Source organism: Cherax quadricarinatus, chromosome 44, assembly GCF_038502225.1.
Source record: "Cherax quadricarinatus isolate ZL_2023a chromosome 44, ASM3850222v1, whole genome shotgun sequence".
NCBI lineage: Eukaryota > Metazoa > Arthropoda > Malacostraca > Decapoda > Parastacidae > Cherax > Cherax quadricarinatus.
Window position 1 is genome coordinate 26,602,147 of NC_091335.1, and position 24,270 is coordinate 26,626,416.

The 24,270-nt window shown below is 40.3% G+C and overlaps 1 protein-coding gene across 13 annotated transcripts in view; it reads right to left on the minus strand.

The window, feature by feature from the left end:
- Positions 1–24,270, minus strand: part of LOC128697336 (mannosylglucosyl-3-phosphoglycerate phosphatase) — a 495,221-nt gene that overhangs the window by 206,531 nt on the left and 264,420 nt on the right. For 7 of the 13 annotated variants that reach the window (XR_011393159.1, XM_070094207.1, XM_070094209.1 and 4 more), the window contains exon 2: positions 23,338–23,957. The exons of 5 other annotated variants lie outside the window; for them this stretch is intronic. Coding sequence is in view for 7 of the 8 variants with exons in the window: in XM_070094207.1 (XP_069950308.1) it covers positions 23,338–23,382 (45 nt within the window). In the remaining variant the exon portion in view is untranslated. The remainder of the gene's footprint in view (positions 1–23,337; positions 23,958–24,270) is intronic. One more of the 13 variants, XM_070094204.1, reaches the window with a different exon arrangement.

Genomic DNA, 24,270 nt, shown 5'->3' on the forward strand with positions numbered 1-24,270 from the left:
CAGTGGTAACGGTGACCAGTGGGAGTCAACACAGTGGTAACGGTGACCAGTGGGAGTCAACACAGTGGTAACGGTGACCAGTGGGAGTCAACACAGTGGTAACGGTGACCAGTGGGAGTCATGACAGTGGTAACGGTGACCAGTGGGAGTCAAGACAGTGGTAACGGTGACCAGTGGGAGTCAAGACATTCGTAACGGTGACCAGTGGGAGTCAACACAGTGGTAACGGTGACCAGTGGGAGTCAAGACAGTGGTAACGGTGACCAGTGGGAGTCAAGACAGTGGTAACGGTGACCAGTGGGAGTCATGACAGTGGTAACGGTGACCAGTGGGAGTCATGACAGTGGTAACGGTGACCAGTGGGAGTCATGACAGTGGTAACGGTGACCAGTGGGAGTCAACACAGTGGTAACGGTGACCAGTGGGAGTCAAGACAGTGGTAACGGTGACCAGTGGGAGTCATGACAGTGGTAACGGTGACCAGTGGGAGTCATGACAGTGGTAACGGTGACCAGTGGGAGTCATGACAGTGGTAACGGTGACCAGTGGGAGTCATGACAGTGGTAACGGTGACCAGTGGGAGTCATGACAGTGGTAACGGTGACCAGTGGGAGTCATGACAGTGGTAACGGTGACCAGTGGGAGTCAAGACAGTGGTAACGGTGACCAGTGGGAGTCATGATAGTGGTAACAGTGACCAGTGGGAGTCAAGACAGTGGTAACGGTGACCAGTGGGAGTCATGACAGTGGTAACGGTGACCAGTGGGAGTCAAGACAGTGGTAACGGTGACCAGTGGGAGTCATGACAGTGGTAACGGTGACCAGTGGGAGTCAAGACAGTGGTAACGGTGACCAGTGGGAGTCAACACAGTGGTAACGGTGACCAGTGGGAGTCAACACAGTGGTAACGGTGACCAGTGGGAGTCAAGACAGTGGTAACGGTGACCAGTGGGAGTCATGACAGTGGTAACGGTGACCAGTGGGAGTCATGACAGTGGTAACGGTGACCAGTGGGAGTCAAGACAGTGGTAACGGTGACCAGTGGGAGTCATGACAGTGGTAACGGTGACCAGTGGGAGTCAAGACAGTGGTAACGGTGACCAGTGGGAGTCAAGACAGTGGTAACGGTGACCAGTGGGAGTCAACACAGTGGTAACGGTGACCAGTGGGAGTCAAGACAGTGGTAACGGTGACCAGTGGGAGTCATGACAGTGGTAACGGTGACCAGTGGGAGTCATTACAGTGGTAACGGTGACCAGTGGGAGTCAAGACAGTGGTAACGGTGACCAGTGGGAGTCAAGACAGTGGTAACGGTGACCAGTGGGAGTCAAGACAGTGGTAACGGTGACCAGTGGGAGTCAAGACAGTGGTAACGGTGACCAGTGGGAGTCAAGACAGTGGTAACGTGATCAGTGGGAGTCAAGACAGTGGTAACGGTGACCAGTGGGAGTCAACACAGTGGTAATGGTGACCAGTGGGAGTCAAGACAGTGGTAACTGTGACCAGTGGGAGTCCACACAGTGGTAACGGTGACCAGTGGGAGTCAACACAGTGGTAACGGTGACCAGTGGGAGTCAACACAGTGGTAACGGTGACCAGTGGGAGTCAACACAGTGGTAACGGTGACCAGTGGGAGTCAACACAGTGGTAACGGTGACCAGTGGGAGTCAACACAGTGGTAACGGTGACCAGTGGGAGTCAACACAGTGGTAACGGTGACCAGTGGGAGTCAACACAGTGGTAACGGTGACCAGTGGGAGTCAACACAGTGGTAACGGAGGATCTCTGGAATACAATATTACATCCAAGGTTAAGATTTATCAAGTTACTGATAAAGTTGAACCTCGGACCAAACGCTGTATTAAACTGATGCGCTCTTACCAGCGTTTATTCTCAAGTAAACCAGTAAGTTTTACTTAAGTTTATTAAACACAACGTCTTGAGGACACAGATGTTATTAACACATAAATGAACATTAACTTAATTTAACTTAAAATAACTAAAGTCAAACACTGTGATTTATATCTGATCAAAAAACGTTTTTCTCCAGTTTATTTCTCATAAACCAGTTTAATAAAACTATAAGATGATAACTTTCACAAACTGACATCAAATGATTGTCTTGAGGAGTATACAAGTTTCAAGTCGATCAGAAGATGCATTTTCCAGCACAAGTTTCAAGTCGATCAGAAGATGCATTTTCCAGCACTACAAGTTTCAAGTCGATCAGAAGATGCATTTTCCAGCACTACAAGTTTCAAGTCGATCAGAAGATGCATTTTCCAGCACAAGTTTCAAGTCGATCAGAAGATGCATTTTCCAGCACTACAAGTTTCAAGTCGATCAGAAGATGCATTTTCCAGCACTACAAGTTTCAAGTCGATCAGAAGATGCATTTTCCAGTACTACAAGTTTCAAGTCGATCAGAAGATGCATTTTCCAGCACTACAAGTTTCAAGTCGATCAGAAGATGCATTTTCCAGTACTACAAGTTTCAAGTCGATCAGAAGATGCATTTTCCAGCACTACAAGTTTCAAGTCGATCAGAAGATGCATTTTCCAGCACTACAAGTTTCAAGTCGACCAGAAGATGCATTTTCCAGCACTACAAGTTTCAAGTCGATCAGAAGATGCATTTTCCAGCACTACAAGTTTCAAGTCGATCAGAAGATGCATTTTCCAGCACTACAAGTTTCAAGTCGACCAGAAGATGCATTTTCCAGCACTACAAGTTTCAAGTCGACCAGAAGATGCATTTTCCAGCACTACAAGTTTCAAGTCGACCAGAAGATGCATTTTCCAGCACTACAAGTTTCAAGTCGACCAGAAGATGCATTTTCCAGCACTAAAAGTTTCAAGTCGACCAGAAGATGCATTTTCCAGTTAATATACAGAATCTAAACAAAATTTGTGCCTACTCAGCCTAAACCCACAAAACCTTCCATCTTATACGATGCATCAACCACTGAAAATTGATGTCGTTCATAGTTATATTTTAATCAAAGGAGAGTTAAACACGTAGGGGTTATATAACGCCTGAGGAATGGTAGACATTCAAATATAATTGAAGCAAGTGACAGACAAGTTCAGTTCCTCGGATCAAGAGCCTCTCAACAGCATCGAGACAAATATAGTATAAAATAATAATATGGTATAAACCTTGGTAATAAATAAACCATACCACGGGTGGGGTTAGAACCCGCGATCAGTCTCAAAACTCCAGACCGTCGCGGGTTCTAACCCCACCCGTGGTATGGTTTGTTTGCAATCGTGTTATTACGATTGCTAGAGTCTTGATAATAAACACTGACAAGTGATCAAGGTCTGGTGATTCTTGATAATAAACACTGACAAGTGATCAAGGTCTGGTGATTCTTGATAATAAACACTGACAAGTGATCAAGGTCTGGTGAGTCTTGATAATAAACACTGATAAGTGATCAAGGTCTGGTGATTCTTGATAATAAACACCAACAAGTGATCAAGGTCTGGTGAGTCTTGATAATAAACACTGATAAGTGATCAAGGTCTGGTGATTCTTGATAATAAACACTGACAAGTGATCAAGGTCTGGTGAGTCTTGATAATAAACACTGATAAGTGATCAAGGTCTGGTGATTCTTGATAATAAACACCAACAAGTGATCAAGGTCTGGTGAGTCTTGATAATAAACACCAACAAGTGATCAAGGTCTGGTGAGTCTTGATAATAAACACTGACAAGTGATCAAGGTCTGGTGAGTCTTGATAATAAACACCAACAAGTGATCAAGGTCTGGTGAGTCTTGATAATAAACACCAACAAGTGATCAAGGTCTGGTGAGTGTTGATAATAAACACTGGCAAGTGATCAAGGTCTGGTGAGTCTTGATAATAAACACCAACAAGTGATCAAGGTCTCGTGAGTCTTGGTAATAAACACCAACAAGTGATCAAGGTCTCGTGAGTCTTGGCAATAAACACCGAGAAATGATCAAGGTCTCAGAACCGAAACATTTCTAATATGTCCTAGTAAACCATACCACGGGTGGGATTTGAACCCGCGGTCAGAGAGTCTCAAAACTCCAGACGCGACGGTCTGGAGTTTTGAGACTTTCTGACCGCGGGTTCAAACCCCACCCGTGGTATGGTTTGTTTGCAATCGTGTCATTACGATTTCGTGAGTCAGATATATCATAGTGTTTGTTTACGTGTCTTTCTAAACCAAAATAATATACCATCTCAAGACAAAAGTGGCAAAATATCATCAACACTCCAGTAAATACATCAACCATCTTCTAAGTAGAAAACCCGACTGTTGTAACATTGCTCAGAGGAGACTGTCTCCACCTACCACACGGAAACAAACCATACCACGGGTGGGGTTTGAACCCGCGGCCACAGTCTCAAAACTCCAGACCGTCGCGTTAGCCACTGGGAAACAATTTGAGAACGACCAATGTAACATTGTGTATAGGTCATCCACGCATTCCAATATTCCCGTGGATCTTACCCATGATGCATTACACAAGCCTTGAAAATTTGAAGCCGATCGAATAAGGCATTCTAGAGTAATACGCGAAAATTTACGAAATAGTAACCAATTGATTCAAAAGTTGCGAATAAATTTTTTCTTCGCTAAACTTAAACTAAAAACCGTAAAAAACACGAATTTTAATTTTTTTCACTTTTTTTTTATTTACTTACTATTTAAAATTCTCTATAATACTGTAAGAAAAAATATTTGATTACTATTAAAAAATCAATTTAAGACAATTATCAATTATAAAGTTGCCAAATAAGCACCTCCACACAGCCCAAAATTAATACAAAAATACTCTTATTAAGATGCATAAACATTTAGGGTTTCAAGCATATCAGATGAGACATTCTCTAGGTATTATAGAGGACGTAAGTTACTTAAATAAAAGAGCAAATTCAAATTTACACAGTTCAACGTGAGTGACGAGCTGCTTTCAAATGAAAAAAAATAGTAAAAGTTTGAAGCCAATCAGAAGAAGCATTCTTTAGATATAGAATAAAAAACGAATATCATAATTTATTTAATAAAACTGACGCACTAAGACTTAGAGCAGGGGTGGGCAACCCCCGGCCCGCGGGCCACACCCGGCCCGCGGGCCACACCCGGCACGCGGGCCACACCCGGCCCGCGTGAGGTTTTCGTCTGGCCCACCAACTTAACACCTGGACGTAAGTACATGTACAAGGTATACAGACCACAGCTGACATCAATGACATACTAGTATATAGAAAGTCGCTTGTTATGCTGAGCATTTCCCGCAAATTAGGTCAATTTTGTCCCAGGATGCGACCCACACCAGTCCACTAATACCCAGGTACCCATTTTACTGACGGGTGAACATAGGCAACCGGTGTAAACACGCCCAATGTTTCTACCCTGGCTGGGAATCGAACCCAGACCCTCGCCGTGTGAATCTTTAGCATTCCATATAATATTTATTTAATTATTTGCGATAAATTGTGTTAAGTATTATTAGAATTAGTCCAAAATTGCTTTAAAAAACTAATGGTAACCAAGAGTTCGAGGAAAAAAAATATATTACATTGAACAACATGTCACGTGTCACTAGCACGTTAAGAGACCATACAATAAGTGTCAGGGGCCCGAGACTGTTCAACTGCCTCCCAGCATACATAAGGGGGATTACCAACAGACCCCTGGCAGTCTTCAAGCTGGCACTGGACAAGCACCTAAAGTCAGTTCCTGATCAGCCGGGCTGTGGCTCGTACGTTGGTTTGCGTGCAGCCAGCAGCAACAGCCTGGTTGATCAGGCTCTGATCCACCAGGAGGCCTGGTCACAGACCGGGCCGCGGGGGCGTTGACCCCCGGAACTCTCTCCAGGTAAACTCCAGGTAATGGCTGACCTCGGCAAGACTGCAAAGCTTCTGGTCGTCTCTAAAAGGCTGCCGACCCTTGACTTACGGTAACTAGTAACAACGTGAGTCTTGTGTTCAGGACGCCACACCACTGGTGACAATTTGAAGCCGATCGGATGAGTCATTCTCCAGCTACGGCGAGGATTATAATGATTCAATGCTTATTTCAAATATTTTACTACGTCAACAAATTTGTCAGCAGACAAATTGTACACTGTTGCCTCTCGGGCAGGTATATCTGACAGGTATATATGACAGGTATATCTGTCAGGTGTATCTTTTTAACATATCACTATAAACTGGCAAAGTGCCTGATAAGTGGAAAATGGCAAATGTAATACCTATTTACAAGGCAGGTGACAGGTCCTTGGCTTCGAACTATAGACCAATAAGCCTTACCTCCATAGTGGGAAAATTTATGGAATCAATAACTGCCGAAGCAATTCGTAGCCATCTTCACATGTACAGACTGATTAATGAATCTCAACAAGGTTTTACAAAGGGGCGTTCCTGTCTTACGAATTTACTAACTTTTTTTCACTAAGGTGTTTGAGGAGGAAGATCATGGTAATGAATATGATATTGTGTATATGGACTTCAGTAAGGCTTTCGATAAAGTTCCACACCAGACGCTGTTGAGGAAACTTAAGGCACAGGGAATAGGAGAAGAAATTTTTTCCTGGGTAGAGGCATGGTTGACAAATAGGAAGCAGAGAGTTTGCATAAATGGGAAGAAATCATAATGGGGGCACGTCACAAGCGGTGTTCCTCAGGGGTCAGTGTTGGGCCCGTTGTTGTTCGCAATTTACATAAACGACATAGACGAGGGAATAAATAGCGACGTAAGCAAATTTGCTGATGACACCAAAATAGGTCGTCCAGTTCATTCTAATGAGGACACTAGAGCACTCCAGGATGATTTGAATAGACTGATGCAATGGTCGGAGAAGTGGCAGATGCAGTTTAATATTGACAAATGCAAAGTTCTAAATGTTGGACAGGTAAATAACCATGCCACATATAAACTAAATAATGTAGATCTTAATACTACTGATTGCGTAAAGGATTTAGGAGTTCTGGTTAGCAGTAATCTAAAACCAAGACACATGTGCATTAGTGTTCGCAATAAAGCTAACAGAATTCTTGGCTTCATATCTAGAAGCATAAATAATAGAAGTCCTCAGGTTGTTCAACTCTATATATCCTTGGTTAGGCCTCATTTAGACTATGCTGCTCAGTTCTGGTCACCGTATTACAGAATGGATATAAATGCACTGGAAAACGTACAGAGGAGGATGACAATGATGATCCCATGTATCAGAAATCTTCCCTATGAGGATAGACCGAATCTGCACTCTCTCGAAAGGCGTAGAATTAGGGGGGATATGATCGAGGTGTATAAATGGAAAACAGGAATAAATAAAGGGGATATAAACAGCGCGCTGAAAATTTCCAGCCATGACAGGACTCGCACCAATGGTTTCAAGTTGGAAAAATTCAGATTCAGGAAGGATATAGGAAAGCACTGATTTGGTAGTAGAGTTGTGGATGAGTGGAACAAACTCCCGAGTACAGTTATTCAGGATAAAACGTTGTGTAGTTTTAAAAATAGGTTAGATAACGTGACTCACGAAATCGTAATGACACGATTGCAAACAAACCATACCACGGGCGGGATTGAACCCGCGGTCAGAGTCTCTCAAAACTCCAGACCGTCGCGTTAGCCACTGGACCAGCTAGCCACAATAACATTCGTCCAACTAGGTATATTTCTACACCATATGAATGTGACCACAAATGCAAGTTTTTACAGACGAATCTCCAGCTAGCGTGGCCGTGACGAACTCTGGCTGAAGTCCCCTCAATCCCGCCGGTGGTATGGTTTGTTTGCAATCGTGTCATTACGATTTCGTGAGTCATGTTGACGGCAGTGAGGGGACTTGAGCTAGAGTTCGTCACGGCCACGCTAGCTGGAGATTCATCTGTAAAAAAGTTGCATTTGTGGTCACAGTGGTGCCTATGTTAACCTTCCTATGGTGTAGAAATATACCTAGTTGGACGAATCTTATCGTGGCTAGCTGGTCCAGTGGCTAACGCGACGGTCTGGAGTTTTGAGACTCTCTGATCGCGGGTTCAATCCCGCCCGTGGTATGGTAGGTTAGATAAATACATGAGTTGGTGTGGGTGGGTGTGAGTTAGACCTGACTAGCTTGTGCTGCTGGGTCTGGTGCCGTGCTCCTTCCTTGAGTGGAGGTGGCCAGACTGGGTGGGTCATTGGGCTAATCCGGGAGGGGGGTCATTGGGATAATCCGGAGAGGGGACATGGACCTGCTCTGCATGGGTCAGTAGGCCTGTTGCAGTGTTCCTTCTTTCTTATGTTATGTTCTTATAACTGTCAGGTATATCTGACAGGTATATATATATGACAGGTATATCTGACAGGTATATATAACAGGTATATCTGTCAGGTATATCTGACAGGTATATATATGACAGGTATATCTGACAAGTATGACAGGTATATCTGACAAGTTTGACAGGTATATCTTTCAGGTATATCTGACAGATATATATATGACAGGTATATCTGACAGGTATATCTGTCAGGTATATGACAGGTATATCTGAGAGGTATATCTGTCAGGTATATCTGACAGGTATATATCTGACAGGTATATCTGACAGGTATATATATATATATGGCAGGTATATCTGACAGGTATATATGACAGATATATCTGTCAGGTATATCTGACAGGTATATATATGACAGGTATGGCAGGTATATCTGACAGGTATATATATATGGCAGGTATATCTGTCAGGTATATCTGACAGGTATGACAGGTATCTACAGGAGGTATATATGATATGTATATCTGACAGGTGTATATGACAGGTAAATATGAGATATCTGACAGGTATATGTAACATGTATGCATGACAGGTATATATGACAGGTATATCTGACAGGTATAAGTAATGGGTATGTATGACAGGTATATATAACAGGTATATGTGACAGATATATATAACAGGTATATACGACAAGTATATATGACAGTTTACTTTTATGTAGCGTCAGGTGTATATTTGTGGCACACACACACACACACACACACACACACACACACACACACACACACACACACACAACTATTCTCAGAACCATACAACCTATCACACCATCCCAACACACACTACAATCCATACCCACAGCCTCCACCCAACACCGAGCTATAGAATCCCACAGTATGCCACCAGGTCTCCCACCCACACAGGCCCCCCAAACTACAGTGTTGGAAAGGAAACTGAAGGTATGGTACACAAACGCTGATGGAATAACAAATAAGTGGGAGGAGTGGCATGAAAGAGTCAAAGAAGCATCACCGGACATCATAGCTCTCACAGAAACCAAGCTTACAGGTATAACAGATGCCATCTTTCCAATGGGACACCAAATCCTGAGGAAAGACAGAGGGAACAGGGGGGGTGGAGGAGTGGCATTGCTGATCAAAAATCGCTGGAATTTTGATGAGCTGGAGAGAGGAGACAGCGGAAAAGAAAGTGATTACATAGCGGGAACGCTTCACTCTGGAGGTCCCAAGGTGGTAATAGCAGTGATGTAAAACCCACCACAGAACAGCAGGAGGCCAAGGCAAGAGTACGACGAGAGCAATAGAGCGATGGTTGACACACTGGCTAGAGTGGCCAGAAGAGCTCATGCATGCAGGGCAAAGCTCCTGATCATGGGTGACTTTAACCACAAGGAGATCGTTTGGGAGAACTTGGACCCACATGGGGGCCAAGATACATGGAGGGCTAAGATGATGGAGGTGGTACTGGAAAACTTCATGTGCCAACACGTAAGGGACACTACAAGAGAGAGAGGAGAAGATGAACCAGCAAGGCTGGACTTAGTATTCACCTTGAGTAGTGCAGATATCGAGGACATCACATATGAAAGACCCCTTGGGGCCAGTGACCATGTGGTTTTAAGCTTCGAATACACAGTAGAGCTACAAGTGGAGGGAGAAGCAGGAAGGCCAGGACGAATGAAGCCAAACTACAAGAAAGGGGACTACACTTTAATGAGGAACTTCCTGAACGGGGTTCAGTGGGACAGAGAACTGGCAGGGAAGCCAGTTAATGAGATGATGGAATATGTAGCAACAAAATGCAAGGAGGCTGAGGAGAGGTTTGTACCCAAGGGTAACAGGAATAATGAAAAAGCCAGGATGAGCCCATGGTTTACCCAAAGGTGCAGGGAGGCAAAAACCAAGTGTGCTAGGGAATGGAAGAAATATAGAAGGCAAAGGACCCAGGAGAATAAGGAGAGCAGTCGTAGAGCCAGAAACGAATATGCACAGATAAGAAGGGAGGCCCAAAGACAATATGAAAACGACATAGCAGCGAAAGCCAAATCTGACCCGAAACTGTTGTACAGCCACATCAGGAGGAAAACAACAGTCAAGGACCAGGTAATCAGGCTAAGGAAGGAAGGAAAGAGGAGAGACAACAAGAAATGACCGTGAAGTATGTGAGGAACTCAACAAGAGATTCAAAGAAGTGTTCACAGAGGAGACAGAAGGAGCTCCAGAAAGACGGAGAGGTGGGGCACACCACCATGTGCTGGACACAGTGTACACAACCGAGGAAGAAGTGAAGAGGCTTCTGAGTGAGCTAGATACCTCAAAGGCAATGGGGCCAGATAACATCTCCCCATGGGTATTGAGAGAGGGAGCAGAGGCGCTATGTGTACCCCTAACAACAATATTCAATACATCTATCGAAACAGGGAGATTGCCTGAGACATGGAAGACAGCAAATGTAGTCCCAATCTTTAAAAATGGAGACAGACATGAAGCATTAAACTACAGACCAGTGTCACTGACATGTATAGTATGCAAAATCATGGAGAAGATTATCAGGAGAAGAGTGGTGGAACACCTAGAAAGGAACGATTTCATCAACAGCAGCCAACATGGTTTCAGGGACGGGAAATCCTGTGTCACAAACCTACTGGAGTTCTATGACATGGTGACAGCAGTAAGACAAGAGAGAGAGGGGTGGGTGGATTGCATTTTCTTGGACTGCAAGAAGGCGTTTGACACAGTTCCACACAAGAGATTGGTGCAAAAACTGGAGGACCAAGCAGGGATAACAGGGAAGGCACTACAATGGATCAGGGAATACTTGTCAGGAAGACAGCAGCGAGTCATGGTACGTGGCGAGGTGTCAGAGTGGGCACCTGTGACCAGCGGGGTCCCACAGGGGTCAGTCCTAGGACCAGTGCTGTTTCTGGTATTTGTGAACGACATGACGGAAGGAATAGACTCTGAGGTGTCCGTGTTTGCAGATGACGTGAAGTTGATGAGAAGAATTCACTCGATCGAAGACCAGGCAGAACTACAAAGGGATCTGGACAGGCTGCAGACCTGGTCCAGCAATTGGCTCCTGGAGTTCAATCCCACCAAGTGCAAAGTCATGAAGATTGGGGAAGGGCAAAGAAGACCGCAGACGGAGTACAGTCTAGGGGGCCAGAGACTACAAACCTCACTCAAGGAAAAAGATCTTGGGGTGAGTATAACACCAGGCACATCTCCTGAAGCGCACATCAACCAAATAACTGCTGCAGGATATGGGCGCCTAGCAAACCTCAGAACAGCATTCCGACATCTTAATAAGGAATCGTTCAGGACCCTGTACACCGTGTACGTTAGGCCCATATTGGAGTATGCGGCACCAGTTTGGAACCCACACCTAGCCAAGCATGTAAAGAAACTAGAGAAAGTGCAAAGGTTTGCAACAAGACTAGTCCCACACACACACACACACACACACACACACACACACACACACACACACACACACACACACACACACACACACACACACAAACGCCCTTTCGTAAAGTTACCCTGTGAATAATTCAATATTCTTGGTCTTCCCAGGTGACTCTTCAATCTCTCTCTCTCTCTCTCTCTCTCTCTCTCTCTCTCTCTCTCTCTCTCTCTCTCTCTCTCTTTCTCCTACATGTGGATCCTACGAAGCATGTCGTAGAACCCTAACTCTTACACACCAACTTACTTTAGTGAATAGTACCTCTATACGTAGGACTTTTAGGGAACAGTATTACTGTGTTGCAGGACTACTAATGTATTGCTCCTATTTCTTTCCTCCAAATTTTGTTTGGCCAGTGTATAACTGTTTGTACAGTGTATAACTGTTTGTACAGTGTATAACTGTTTGTACAGTGTATAACTGTTTGTACAGTGTATAACTGTTTGTACAGTGTATAACTGTTTGTACAGTGTATAACTGTTTGTACAGTGTATAACTGTTTGTACAGTGTATAACTGTTTGTACAGTGTATAACTGTTTGTACAGTGTATAACTGTTTGTAGTGTATAACTGTACAGTGTATAACTGTACAGTGTATAACTGTTTGTACAGTGTATAACTGTTTGTACAGTGTATAACTGTTTGTACAGTGTATAACTGTTTGTACAGTGTATAACTGTTTGTACAGTGTATAACTGTTTGTACAGTGTATAACTGTTTGTAGTGTATAACTGTTTGTACAGTGTATAACTGTACAGTGTATAACTGTTTGTACAGTGTATAACTGTTTGTACAGTGTATAACTTTGTACAGTGTATAACTGTTTGTACAGTGTATAACTGTTTGTACAGTGTATAACTGTACAGTGTATAACTGTTTGTACAGTGTATAACTGTTTGTACAGTGTATAACTGTTTGTACAGTGTATAACTGTTTGTACAGTGTATAACTGTTTGTACAGTGTAAAACTGTACCGTGCATAATTGTTTGTACAGTGTATAACTGTACAGTGTATAATTGTTTTTACAGTGTATAACTGTACAGTGTACAACTGTATGTACAGTGTATAAATGCTTGTACAGTGCATACCTGTTTGTACAGTGTATAATTGTTTGTAGTGTATAATTGCTTAGCCAGTGTATAACTGTTTGTACAGTGCATAACTGTCTGTACAGTATATAATTGTTTGTACAATGTATAATTGTTTGCACAGTATATAAGCTTGTAGAGTGTATAATTGTGCAGTGTATAATTGTTTGTGCAGTGCATAATTGTTTGGCCAGTGTATAACTTTTGTACAGTGCATAATTGTTTGTACAGTATAAAACAGTTTGAAGTGTATAATTATTTGTACAGTATATAATTGGTTGTACAATGTATAATTGTTTGTACAGTATATAAGTTTGTAGTGTATAATTGTTTGTACAATGTATAATTGTTTTTACAGTGTATAATTGTTTGTACAATGTATAATTGTTTGTACAGTATATGTTTGCACAGTGTATAATTGTTTGTGCAGTGTATAGTTGTTTGTACAGTGCATAATTGATTGTACAGTGTATAATTGTTTGTACAATGTACAATTGTTTCTACAGTGTATAACTGTTTGTACAGTGTATAATTGTTTGCACAGTGTATAATTGTTTGCACAGTGTATAATTGTTTGCACAGTGTATAATTGTTTATACAGTGTATAATTGTTTGTACAATATATAACTGTACAATGTATAATTTTCAATTGTTTGCCCGATGTATAATTGTTTGTACAGTGCATAACTGTCTTTGTGGAATGTATAATTGTGTTTGTATAACGTATAATTGTGCCTGTATAATGTATAGTGTTTGTATAATGTATAATTATCTGTATAATATATAATTGTCCCTGCATAATGTATAATTGATTGTATAATGTATAATTGTGCTTGTATAATGTATAATTGTTTATACAATGTATAATTGTGCCTGTATAATGTATAGTTGTTTGCATATATAATTGTGCTTGTATAACTGTACTTGTATAATGTATAATTGTTTGTACATTGTATAGTTGTGTTTGTACAATGTATAATTGTGTCTGTACTATGTATAATTGTGTCTGTACAATGTATAATTGTGTCAGTACTATGTATAATTGTGTTTGTTCAATGTATAATTGTGTCTGTACTATGTATAATTGTGTTTGTACAATGTATAATTGTGTCTGTACTATGTATAATTGTGTCTGTACTATGTATAATTGTGTTTGTACAATGTATAATTGTCTGTACTATGTATAATTATATTTGTACAATGTATAATTGTGTCTGTACTATGTATAATTGTGTTTGTACAATGTATAATTGTGTCTGTACTATGTATAATTATATTTGTACAATGTATAATTGTGTCTGTACTATGTATAACTGTGTCTGTACTATGTATAACTGTGTCTGTACTATGTATATTTATATTTGTACAGTGTATAATTGTCTTCGCAGTGTATAAAACTTTCCAAAAATATTAATAATAAATTTGACTTCAGTTATACAAGATGTACCTGTGACAGGTACTGAATTATACATCATACAATACTGTATTGCAGATCATGCAGTATAATAGCTCACAAAGTATTGAATTATAGAGCACAGAGTACTGTATTATACATCACACAACCACATTTCTTAAGACATGCGGCGATGGCTATGTGAGTGATAGTAACAGCCTGGTTGAACAGCAATCAAGGACACCTGGTTTCAAGACTTGCTGCGAGGGTGGGACAACTCTTGAAACAGGTCACAGGTATCCACCATGGTGGAACCAGTGTTGTATCTGCGTCAACCTCCTGACTGCAGTGTTGTCAACAAGCATGTCTTCCTGGAACCAATATCAATTTCTTAAACATACGATTTTAAGCAAATTTCTCGATATACGCTATTTAGGTTTGGTTCAGTTAGGTTTGGCTAAGTTAGATTAAATTTGGTTAACCTAACTTCACCACAAGTTCAGCTAGGTTGTTAGATTAAGTTGGATTAAGTTAGGTTAGGTCAGGTTCAGTGAATTATGTTAGGTTAGGTTAGTTTAGGCTAGGCTAGGCTAGGTTAAGTTAGGTTAAGTTAGGTTAGGTTAGGTTAGGTTAGGTTCAAGAACAGAAAACCACAATAACGTTACTGGACCAATACACAAACAACCCTCACATAGGTGAGAGAAGGTTATGACGACGTTTCGATCCGACTTGAACCATTTATAATTCACACTAAGACACGAGGATGAGGGAGACAGTAGATATAGACTAGGGGGGGGGGGCAGGGACGGAACACAAAGATGAAGAAAGAAGGAAGTAGAGAAGTAGTGGTATTGAAGGTATTGGTAGTGGAGGTGGTAGTAAAAGTATTAGTGGAAGCAGAAAGTAGGTGGGAGGGGGTAATAGCTTCAGTGGCACGAAAGACAGAGCAGGTAAATGAAGCGAGGCACTGGTGGAGTGGTATTAGTAATAGTAGAAATAGAAGTAAGTCTAAGGAGAAGAGAAGGAGCACTGCAGGAGAGATACTGGCCCACGAGAGTGGGAACAAGAACTCAAGGGAAGGAAAAAAATACTGTAGGAGAGAATACACCTAGGCAGAAGAAAGGAAGACAAAGAAAAAACAGGAAAGGAGAAGAGGTATGGAGAAGACAAGAAAAGATCAGGTCAACTCACGAGCATTTGACACTGTAACGATGCCTCAGGAGTCTACTCTATTTCCTGCTCTTCTTGTCCTCTGCAATACTTTGGAGAAACTGGCCGCTCTCTTTCTGATAGACTTAAAGAACACAAGTCATCCTACTGACTGGTCCTCTGCTAAAACCATCTACCATTCTTCTAGCCTTCACAATTGGCGTCTTGTTGAAGCATCCCTTATACACAGCTTTCCTAATATGAATATTAGGCCTGGTTTTGTCTCTGTTGATGCCTTCCTTCATTACATTGTCAAATACTTCAAACTTCAGTACATTTATGACTTGCTCTGATCTTTTCTACTCTCTCTCTACAATCGCGTGCTTCGCCAATATTATATGCGACCTGATAAACTCAGAAGAAGAAAGAGACATTCAGAATTATTGCGAAGACCTTCGTGAACATATGCATGGACAAAAGTCCATGCATTTATTTGCAGACTAACCTGGCCACCCAACATAGGGCTCAGAGACAATGATGGGAGGCCTGATGGCCTCAGCCCGCCGTAATACATAAAATGCTTTGCAGTGGAAGGCACAGGGACTACAGCGAAACTCTGATCGCGGCACAGAACAGCTGAATTAGATCGACATCTTCGAGATCCTCAGACGGGCCATCTTAGAATTAAGACCCGTGTCAGGACGCAGTTCCTGACGAATCATTCTTCGTGTGGCTCACACAGCACGGGCATTCACAAGATTTGAAGCTCTCTTTCCTCTCTCCGACACAGAAGATCATGGCTTCTTCTGAAAGTACACAACTGACACGGATGTGGAAATGTGGGGCGCAATTCTGGCGAAAAAGCTGCGAGACCACTCTCTGGACTCATGAGACAGCGAGGCAAGCGAGATAGTGATGGATAAAGAAATGCTCATTCCAACTACAGATATACTGGATGGGGAAGGTTGGTTGGAAGCAGGAGCCCCGAAGTCCCGTGTTAGGATGCAGTTCCTGACGAATCAATAAAACAAACAAAACTCATCGTGTGTGTCTTCACTTCTCTCAGACGTCAGGTGTTCAACACCTCCAGAGAATATTCTGAGTCACTCTGGCACTCGGGCTGCGGCTCGAGTGCCAGGAATGGCTCAAATGGAGCAGAACTTTTGAGAGTTGAAAGTCTCATACCAGCGAGAACACTGGCCTTGACACTACTTGAACCCAAGACGTGCTGTACCCCAGCGACAGGGCGTCGACGACGATTGTAGCTAACTGCTACACCTCTTGTGCTGAAGACTCACTGTGCCCTTGCCAAAGGACTGCCCCATCACAGCGATGTAAACGGTACTCCACTTGACACGAATGCACACCATGCCCTTGACAGATGGCTGTAAATGGTACATCACTTGTACAAATTCTGACACTGCTTCAGGAGCCACTGCCGGGACACCACATGAAGAAGACTCGGGCCAGGACCTGTCCTGGTGAACCTACCTGAACCTGATCTTCGTGTGACTTGCAAATGGTCCAAGTTGGACTGAAACGTCATTAAAAGCTTCTCTGTCCTATGTGCGATTTTCTCGTGTATTAGACTAGGTTCGGTTCGGTGGGTCAGATTAGGTTAGATTAGGTTAAGTTTGGTCTCGTAAAAGTAGACTTCGTTAGGTTAGGTTAAGTTTGATTAGGTTAGGTACAACCGTGAAATAATCATATTTTTCACTCCACTATCACAGTCACACATTTGATGTTGTTAGCCGAAGTGGCTAACATTCTAAGACATTACCGTTCATTACTAAAACGGACTGTGATATATCTCCCCATAGATGCTACCTACCAACTTGTCTTGTCACCCACGTACATGGTTCCCAAACCGTGAGACGTGGACCTCATTGGGAGGATGGGGAGACAAGCCATAAATTATTAATCAAAGAACGGGTAGGGATCGAACCCATGGCAAGTGAGTCTTCAAACTCATAGGCCAGTTTGTGTTATTACGATTTAGCGAGTCGTAAGTTATTCCCAGTGTTATATGAAGCTGGACAGCAAGTGCTGCTTCTTCAGTCTGTACTTTACTTCCTCTGTTAGTTAAACCATCTGTCTTAAATTGCAACTACTAGCATCTGGGTGTTTCCAAAATATTTTGAGGTTAAAGAAGAGTATTTGAAAGGATTGTCAACTACTGACCCATATTATAATACTGAGTTTTCTCAATGACTTATAACTCTACTAGTTTCAAATTAGTGATATAAATTACTTGCTAGTCTATTTCACTCTTAAGTTAGGTCACTCACTAAGCTGTCTCCTCTCGATCAATCGTAACCCTGATCTCAAATTATGATATTCTCCATGCAATGTTATCTCTCCTAAATATTTGCATAATTTTTTTATGCCTGTTTATATCTCAACATCTGTTAATGGTTCTGGAGTTCATCATCCCCCGACCAAGTTTCACACGAGGTCTCCTAAATTGGCAAGGAAACATAAGAATAAGAACTATGAAAAATACAGGAAAGTCAATATCATGACAGCAAATATTTTCCAAGGCCTAGTGTACCTGGTGGTGCAAGATACCAGCACAAGCGCTGGCAAGACAACAGTCAAGACAATGAAGGATCAAGTATAGACCAGATGTGAGCGTTTATTTACTATACATTACCCCCACCAAACTTAAGCACAATTATTTGTATTATGAGCAATAACTTTATCAAATACGATAATACGAATGGTTGCACTGAATGAACACCGGCATAGAAGAAAGATAGGAACAGTTAAATGGGAGAAAGAAAAGGAGACCAGGGAGGGAGAGTATGAGAACTCTGCTACGCATTTTGACATTCACACAGAGGACAGACTCTAGTATGAAGTTAATCCTCTCGTGGCTCACGAGGACCTGAGGCTCCAGGGCGGCCCCTACATGCAAGGTAGCTTACCCTGAGAATGGCTCTTCTCACCCCTCGCCCTGCCGGACCCCCCCCCCCCCGAACAAACCAGCAGTCACCTCGTACTCGAATCAGCAATAAACCATACCGAGCTTTGAAGTTGGTTAATAAAGCCACGCAGGACTGTGTTGAGACACGAGTTATGCTGAGTACAGTGAACACAGCATACGCCACGGTGAACACCAACCTGTACTGAACGTCAGTAGAATTTCGTAATATTATCCTGCCATCAAGTCCATAAAATTCCATAAGATTTCCTGCCATCATAAGACAAAACAGACCAGCAAATCTGTCACTTAAAAAGCAAGAGGACAGCACCAGCCTGTGTACTTGATGTCTGTCATCCTAACACCTGTTTCGTAATATCAACCACATGAGCAGTGCTAATATTAATCGCTCCCATAATCTCAAATTACCTAAGTCATAAGTCATGCAAACTGTGATAGACCGTAGATAGTAATAGGGTACTAATGATAATAAAGAAAATGTACACGATATGTACCAAGCTTTATCAGCAACAAGCATCGCAGTGTTTTGAAGCTTAGATAAACAGTGGGAAACACTCTTCATAACAAAATAGAATGACTTAAAGACGTACACAGAACGAAACACTGTTAGTACAGTGAAACTGTGATCTTTTTCACGTTACTAGTACACTATTTCACGTTACTAGTATATCACACTTGTACTCTTCACGTCACATGTACATCACACTTGTACTCTTCACATTACCAGTACATCACACTTGTACTCTTCACATTACCAGTACATCACACTTGTACTCTTCACATTACCAGTACATCACACTTGTACTCTTCACATTACCAGTACATCACACTTGTACTCTTCACATTACCAGTACATCACACTTGTACTCTTCACATTACCAGTACATCACACTTGTACTCTTCACATTACCAGTACATCACACTTGTACTCTTCACATTACCAGTACATCACACTTGTACTCTTCACATTACCAGTACATCACACTTGTACTCTTCACATTACCAGTACATCACACTTGTACTCTTCACATTACCAGTACATCACACTTGTACTCTTCACATTACCAATACATCACACTTGTACTCTTCACATTACCAGTACATCACACTTGTACTCTTCACATTACCAGTACATCACACTTGTACTCTTCACATTACCAGTACATCACACTTGAGTACTATCAACATTGATATTCCATAATTTGAATAACAAAGAACAAATTCAATTTCCTGGAATATTCAACCATTAATCTTCTAACACATTTTCCACTTATACATTATTATTATATTTTATTATTATTATTATTATTATTATTATTATTATTATTATTATTAATTATTTTATTTTTTTATTTATATTTATTTTATTACTATTTTATTATTTTATTACTATAATTTTTTTATTATTCTTATTATTGTTGTTGTTGCTGTTATTTTATTTTCATTATTATTACTGTTGTTATTTATTCATTATTATTACTGTTGTTATTTTATTTTCATTATTATTACTGTTGTTATTTATTCATGATTATTACTGTTATTTTATTTTCATTATTATTACTGTTATTTATTCGTTATTATTACTGTTGTTATTTATTCATTATTATTAGTTATTTTATTTTCATTATTATTATTTTGCTGTCATTATTATTATTTATTACGAAAAAATACCTTAAAAAGTTGCCCGATTTTTTTTCTTCCTGCAACTTTTCTATTTTACTTGGCTCATACATCGAGAATGCCTCATCCAATCGACTTCAAACTTTCAACATTTATGGACGTCAGCGAGGGCATGTTGAAGCGGCCGGCAGCCTGGCATAGCTCGGATAACTCTCAAGCAATCAAAACTTGGCTCTAAACCCACAAGGCTCATACAGTCGGATGACTTACAAAATTCTCAGTTTCATGTGTTCAAAGAAAAACTTACAAGGTTCTCAAGTTCAAATGTAAAAAAAAAAATTACAAAATCCTCAGCTTTAAATGTTCAAAATAATGAGTGAACTGTGCAGCGTGATGAACCGTGATCTACACCTCCGTCATATTTCACCCCAGGAAGCGTGTGAAAATTCGAGTACAAGATTTTTTGATAGCACTTCCTGTATTGATATTTCCGCATATGTATCTGGGAAAGATTTACTCATATCCCATAAGCCCAGCTCTCCTTTCCTCAATACATGCAAAAGGAATAGTGCCGAGTGCAGCATAAATTCCCAGTGCAGTTAAATATCAGTACTGAAAGTTTGAAGTGAATCAGAAGAAGCATTCACAAGATATCACATGGAAACTAATGTCTTAATTTCTTTAAAAAAAAAGGCAAATAGGAACTTACACAATCAAAAAAAAAAAAATCTTCCCTAAAATACACCAGCTTTGAAACTTTAAAGCTAATTCGAAAAGGCATTCTCTCGTTATATCACAAGAGACTAATGCCCCAAAATAACCTAGCACTCAAGAGCTGTTGAAATTTTAAGCTGATCGGATGCGGCATTCACAAATTATTGTATGCAAACCAGTATTTCAGTGTTCCCAGTGTCTTCAGCATAACCGGCAAACTGGCTCCTACACAGGTAAAAATCAATCTAACTCATCTTCTAAGCAAGATATAATAATGTCTAAGGCTGAAAACTGATCTAAACCTGAGTCTTTCTCCAGTCACCGAGCAGAGTCCAACAATTCCAAGTTTGTTAGATAAAGGACATATGTGTAACCAATGCGACACTTTACTGAGGCAACGTTTCGCTCTCCTGGAGCTTTGTCAAGCCTTAACGGCAATTTTGCACCAACACAACCAACTGCAACCATTTTCACGTTATTTAATGGGAAAATACAATACCAGTTTAAACATAAAATTTGTCAGCTGGCACCAGCACTCACCAATAAAAATTAAGCTCGTGCCTCCCAGTACGACACACCAGTTCTCAAACTTTGAAGCCCATCAGAAGAGGGTTTTTTTTTCAGTTTATCGCACAAAAACAAAACATGGGAATGAGCTACACAATATATACCACAGGACACCTCCAACCAACACATGGAAGCAGTTCCATGAAATTTAACCCAGTTGGAAAAGGCATTCTCGAGAATTTCGTTTGTATTTTGGGTTGTGTAGGCGCCAGTTTACCAATTTTATTGAAGTGACTATGAAAATTGAAGTTTCTTAAAAGCAATGTAAGGCATTTTTCTATCAACACTTCAAAGTATATACATCAAGGGTTTGAAGCCGATCAGATGAGGCATTCTTCCCTTATTGCAATGAAATAAATGTTACATAAAATTTACAAATTAACATTTACGCAGCTTCAAAGGAGCGCCAAACATTCTCCCCCCCCCCAAAAAAAAAAGAGCTCACTATCGTGGAAAGTTTGATGCCCGTCAAAAATGTCATCCTCTTTCCAGTGCTCGGAATCCAAAGATTTCAAGTTTTTAACTGTTATCATGTCAGTAACACATAACGTACGTCAGTAGAGACTGTTACTAGACACTGAATGGTTAGCTTTAGTCACACTGAAAGGTCCTTGACGCTGACCTCTAGTTTCAAACCCCTCACTCAGGGGAAGTATTTAAATGCTACGTGAAATTCGAGTAAATATTAAGAAATTGCAACGAGTTTGAGAGTTGGTAGAGGGCTCTTGATTTGAGAAATCAGAGCTACCCACCCAAACAGAAAGGCTACGCTAGGAGATAACACGTCTTTTTCTACCATTTTGCTACCTAATAAACGCCGTGCAGAGCAGTTATTACCCCAAGAGTACCCAGAACGTTTCGAACCCCAAACCTCACAATAAGCACATTCTTAGATCCGCATGCACTATCCAGTAAGATGTATCAGCCCTGAAAATTATAACCCGTCAAAACAAGTAAACCAATATATATTTAATGTAATTTAAGTAGGATAGTTGTTCATCTTATCTTACACTTAAAAACTGTCATATGTTCACCTTCAAACTTGAATTATAATCTCCGCCTTCGTCGAATTGAAATACGCCCTCCTAAGCGGGAGAGGCTTTGAAAAGTTATCAACTCATTCCAGGAAGCTTGGAGTGGGTTATGTAACTGATAACAGAGCAACTGAATGTGCGCTTCTCTCAAGGAAGGTTCCTTGATGTTTGTGGGGGGCTCTTGATTTAGGGAATTGGATCTGTGCTCCAGTTCCCCGAATTAAGCCTGAATGCCTTCCACATCCCCCCCAGGCGCTGTATAATCCTCCGGGTTTAGCGCTTCCCCTTTGATTATAATAATAATAATAATAATAATAATAATAATAATAATAATAATAATCCCGGTGCAGTAAACCAGAGTTGAAAAGTTGAAGTTGATCGGATGAGATTTTCTCAAGATATTAATGAAAGACTGGAGGGGGGAAAAACAAGCAACTACTCAACAATATCCCTTTGAGAATACTAAATAATAATAGTAATAATACTATTACTAGTACTACTACTAATAATAATACCAATAATAATCACAATCACAACAATAATAATAATTACAATAATAATCACAATAATAATTACAATTATCACAATAATAATTACAACAATAATCACAATAATAATTACAACAATAATAATCACAATATTAATTACAACAATAATAAAAATAATAATTACAATAATAATAATAATTACAATAATAATTACAACAATAATAATCACAAGAAGAAGAAGAACAAGAAGAAGAAGAAGAAGAAGAAGAAGAACAAGAGCAACAAGAACAAGAACAACAACAAGAACAACAACAACAACTAATCAAGGTGGACTCATTCTCCCAGATAAAACAATCATTACCTGACTCATGCTTAACCTATCAACCAGAGGAACCACTTCAATGTTACCCGAAACTCGACTAAATACTAAAAGACTGCTGTGAATCTGAGAGCTGGTAGAGGGCTCTTGATTTGAGGGGTCAGAACTACCCACCCTTCCTAATATTACACTTCATTGTGTCTCATCCCCTAAGAGCTATGTGCCACATAAATAATGATAGTGTTTACGATGGAACTACAGGGAAGAGAGTGCCTTACCTTAGTGCCAACACAGAAGAGTGTCTTAGAAACAGAATGACCCATCTTGAAGACTGGCAACACCAACACTATGACTGACACTAGTAGTATAGGCTACTTAGGTCGTGTAGGCTACTTAATTCGTGTAGGCTACTTGGTTCGTGTAGGCTACTTGGTTCGTGTAGGCTACTTAGTTCGTGTAGGCTACTTAGTTCGTGTAGGCTACTTAGTTCGTGTAGGCTACTAACTTCGGGCAGCGCTGTATAGCCCTTGTGGCCTAGCGCTTCTTTTTGATTATAATAATAATAATACTAACTTCGTGTAGGTTACTTAGTTTGTACAAACACTATTCTTATACCGTTTAATTGTTCTTAACTAATCAAGTTTGTAATACACAGAATTTACTAATATTTCAGGGTTTCTTAGTATCTACTTCAATTCTCTGAAATCCAGACTTAATATGTTTGCTCCACACTTCAACGTCTGTGTTAATCTTGAATCATTTTTTTCAACTGGGCATCTTTTCCCAGGTATAAGATAAAACACTGGTGAACCCACAAACAACGACGTAGAGCGATAACGTTGAAAAATACACCAGTTACATCAGCTGAGATAATCTGGGGCCTCGTGGAAACGTTTTTCTGTAGCATCGTACGTAGTTCATTATGAAATAAATAATAACCACATTCACTTAACATTAATTTGGAAATTTAAAAAAAAAACAGAACCTTTTTTTGCTTGCTTAGAAGTGATATATATATATATATATATATATATATATATATATATATATATATATATATATATATATATATATATATATATATATATATATATATATATATATATATATATATATATATATATATATATATATATATATATATATATATATATAATATATATATATATATATATATATATATAATATATATATATATATATATAATATAT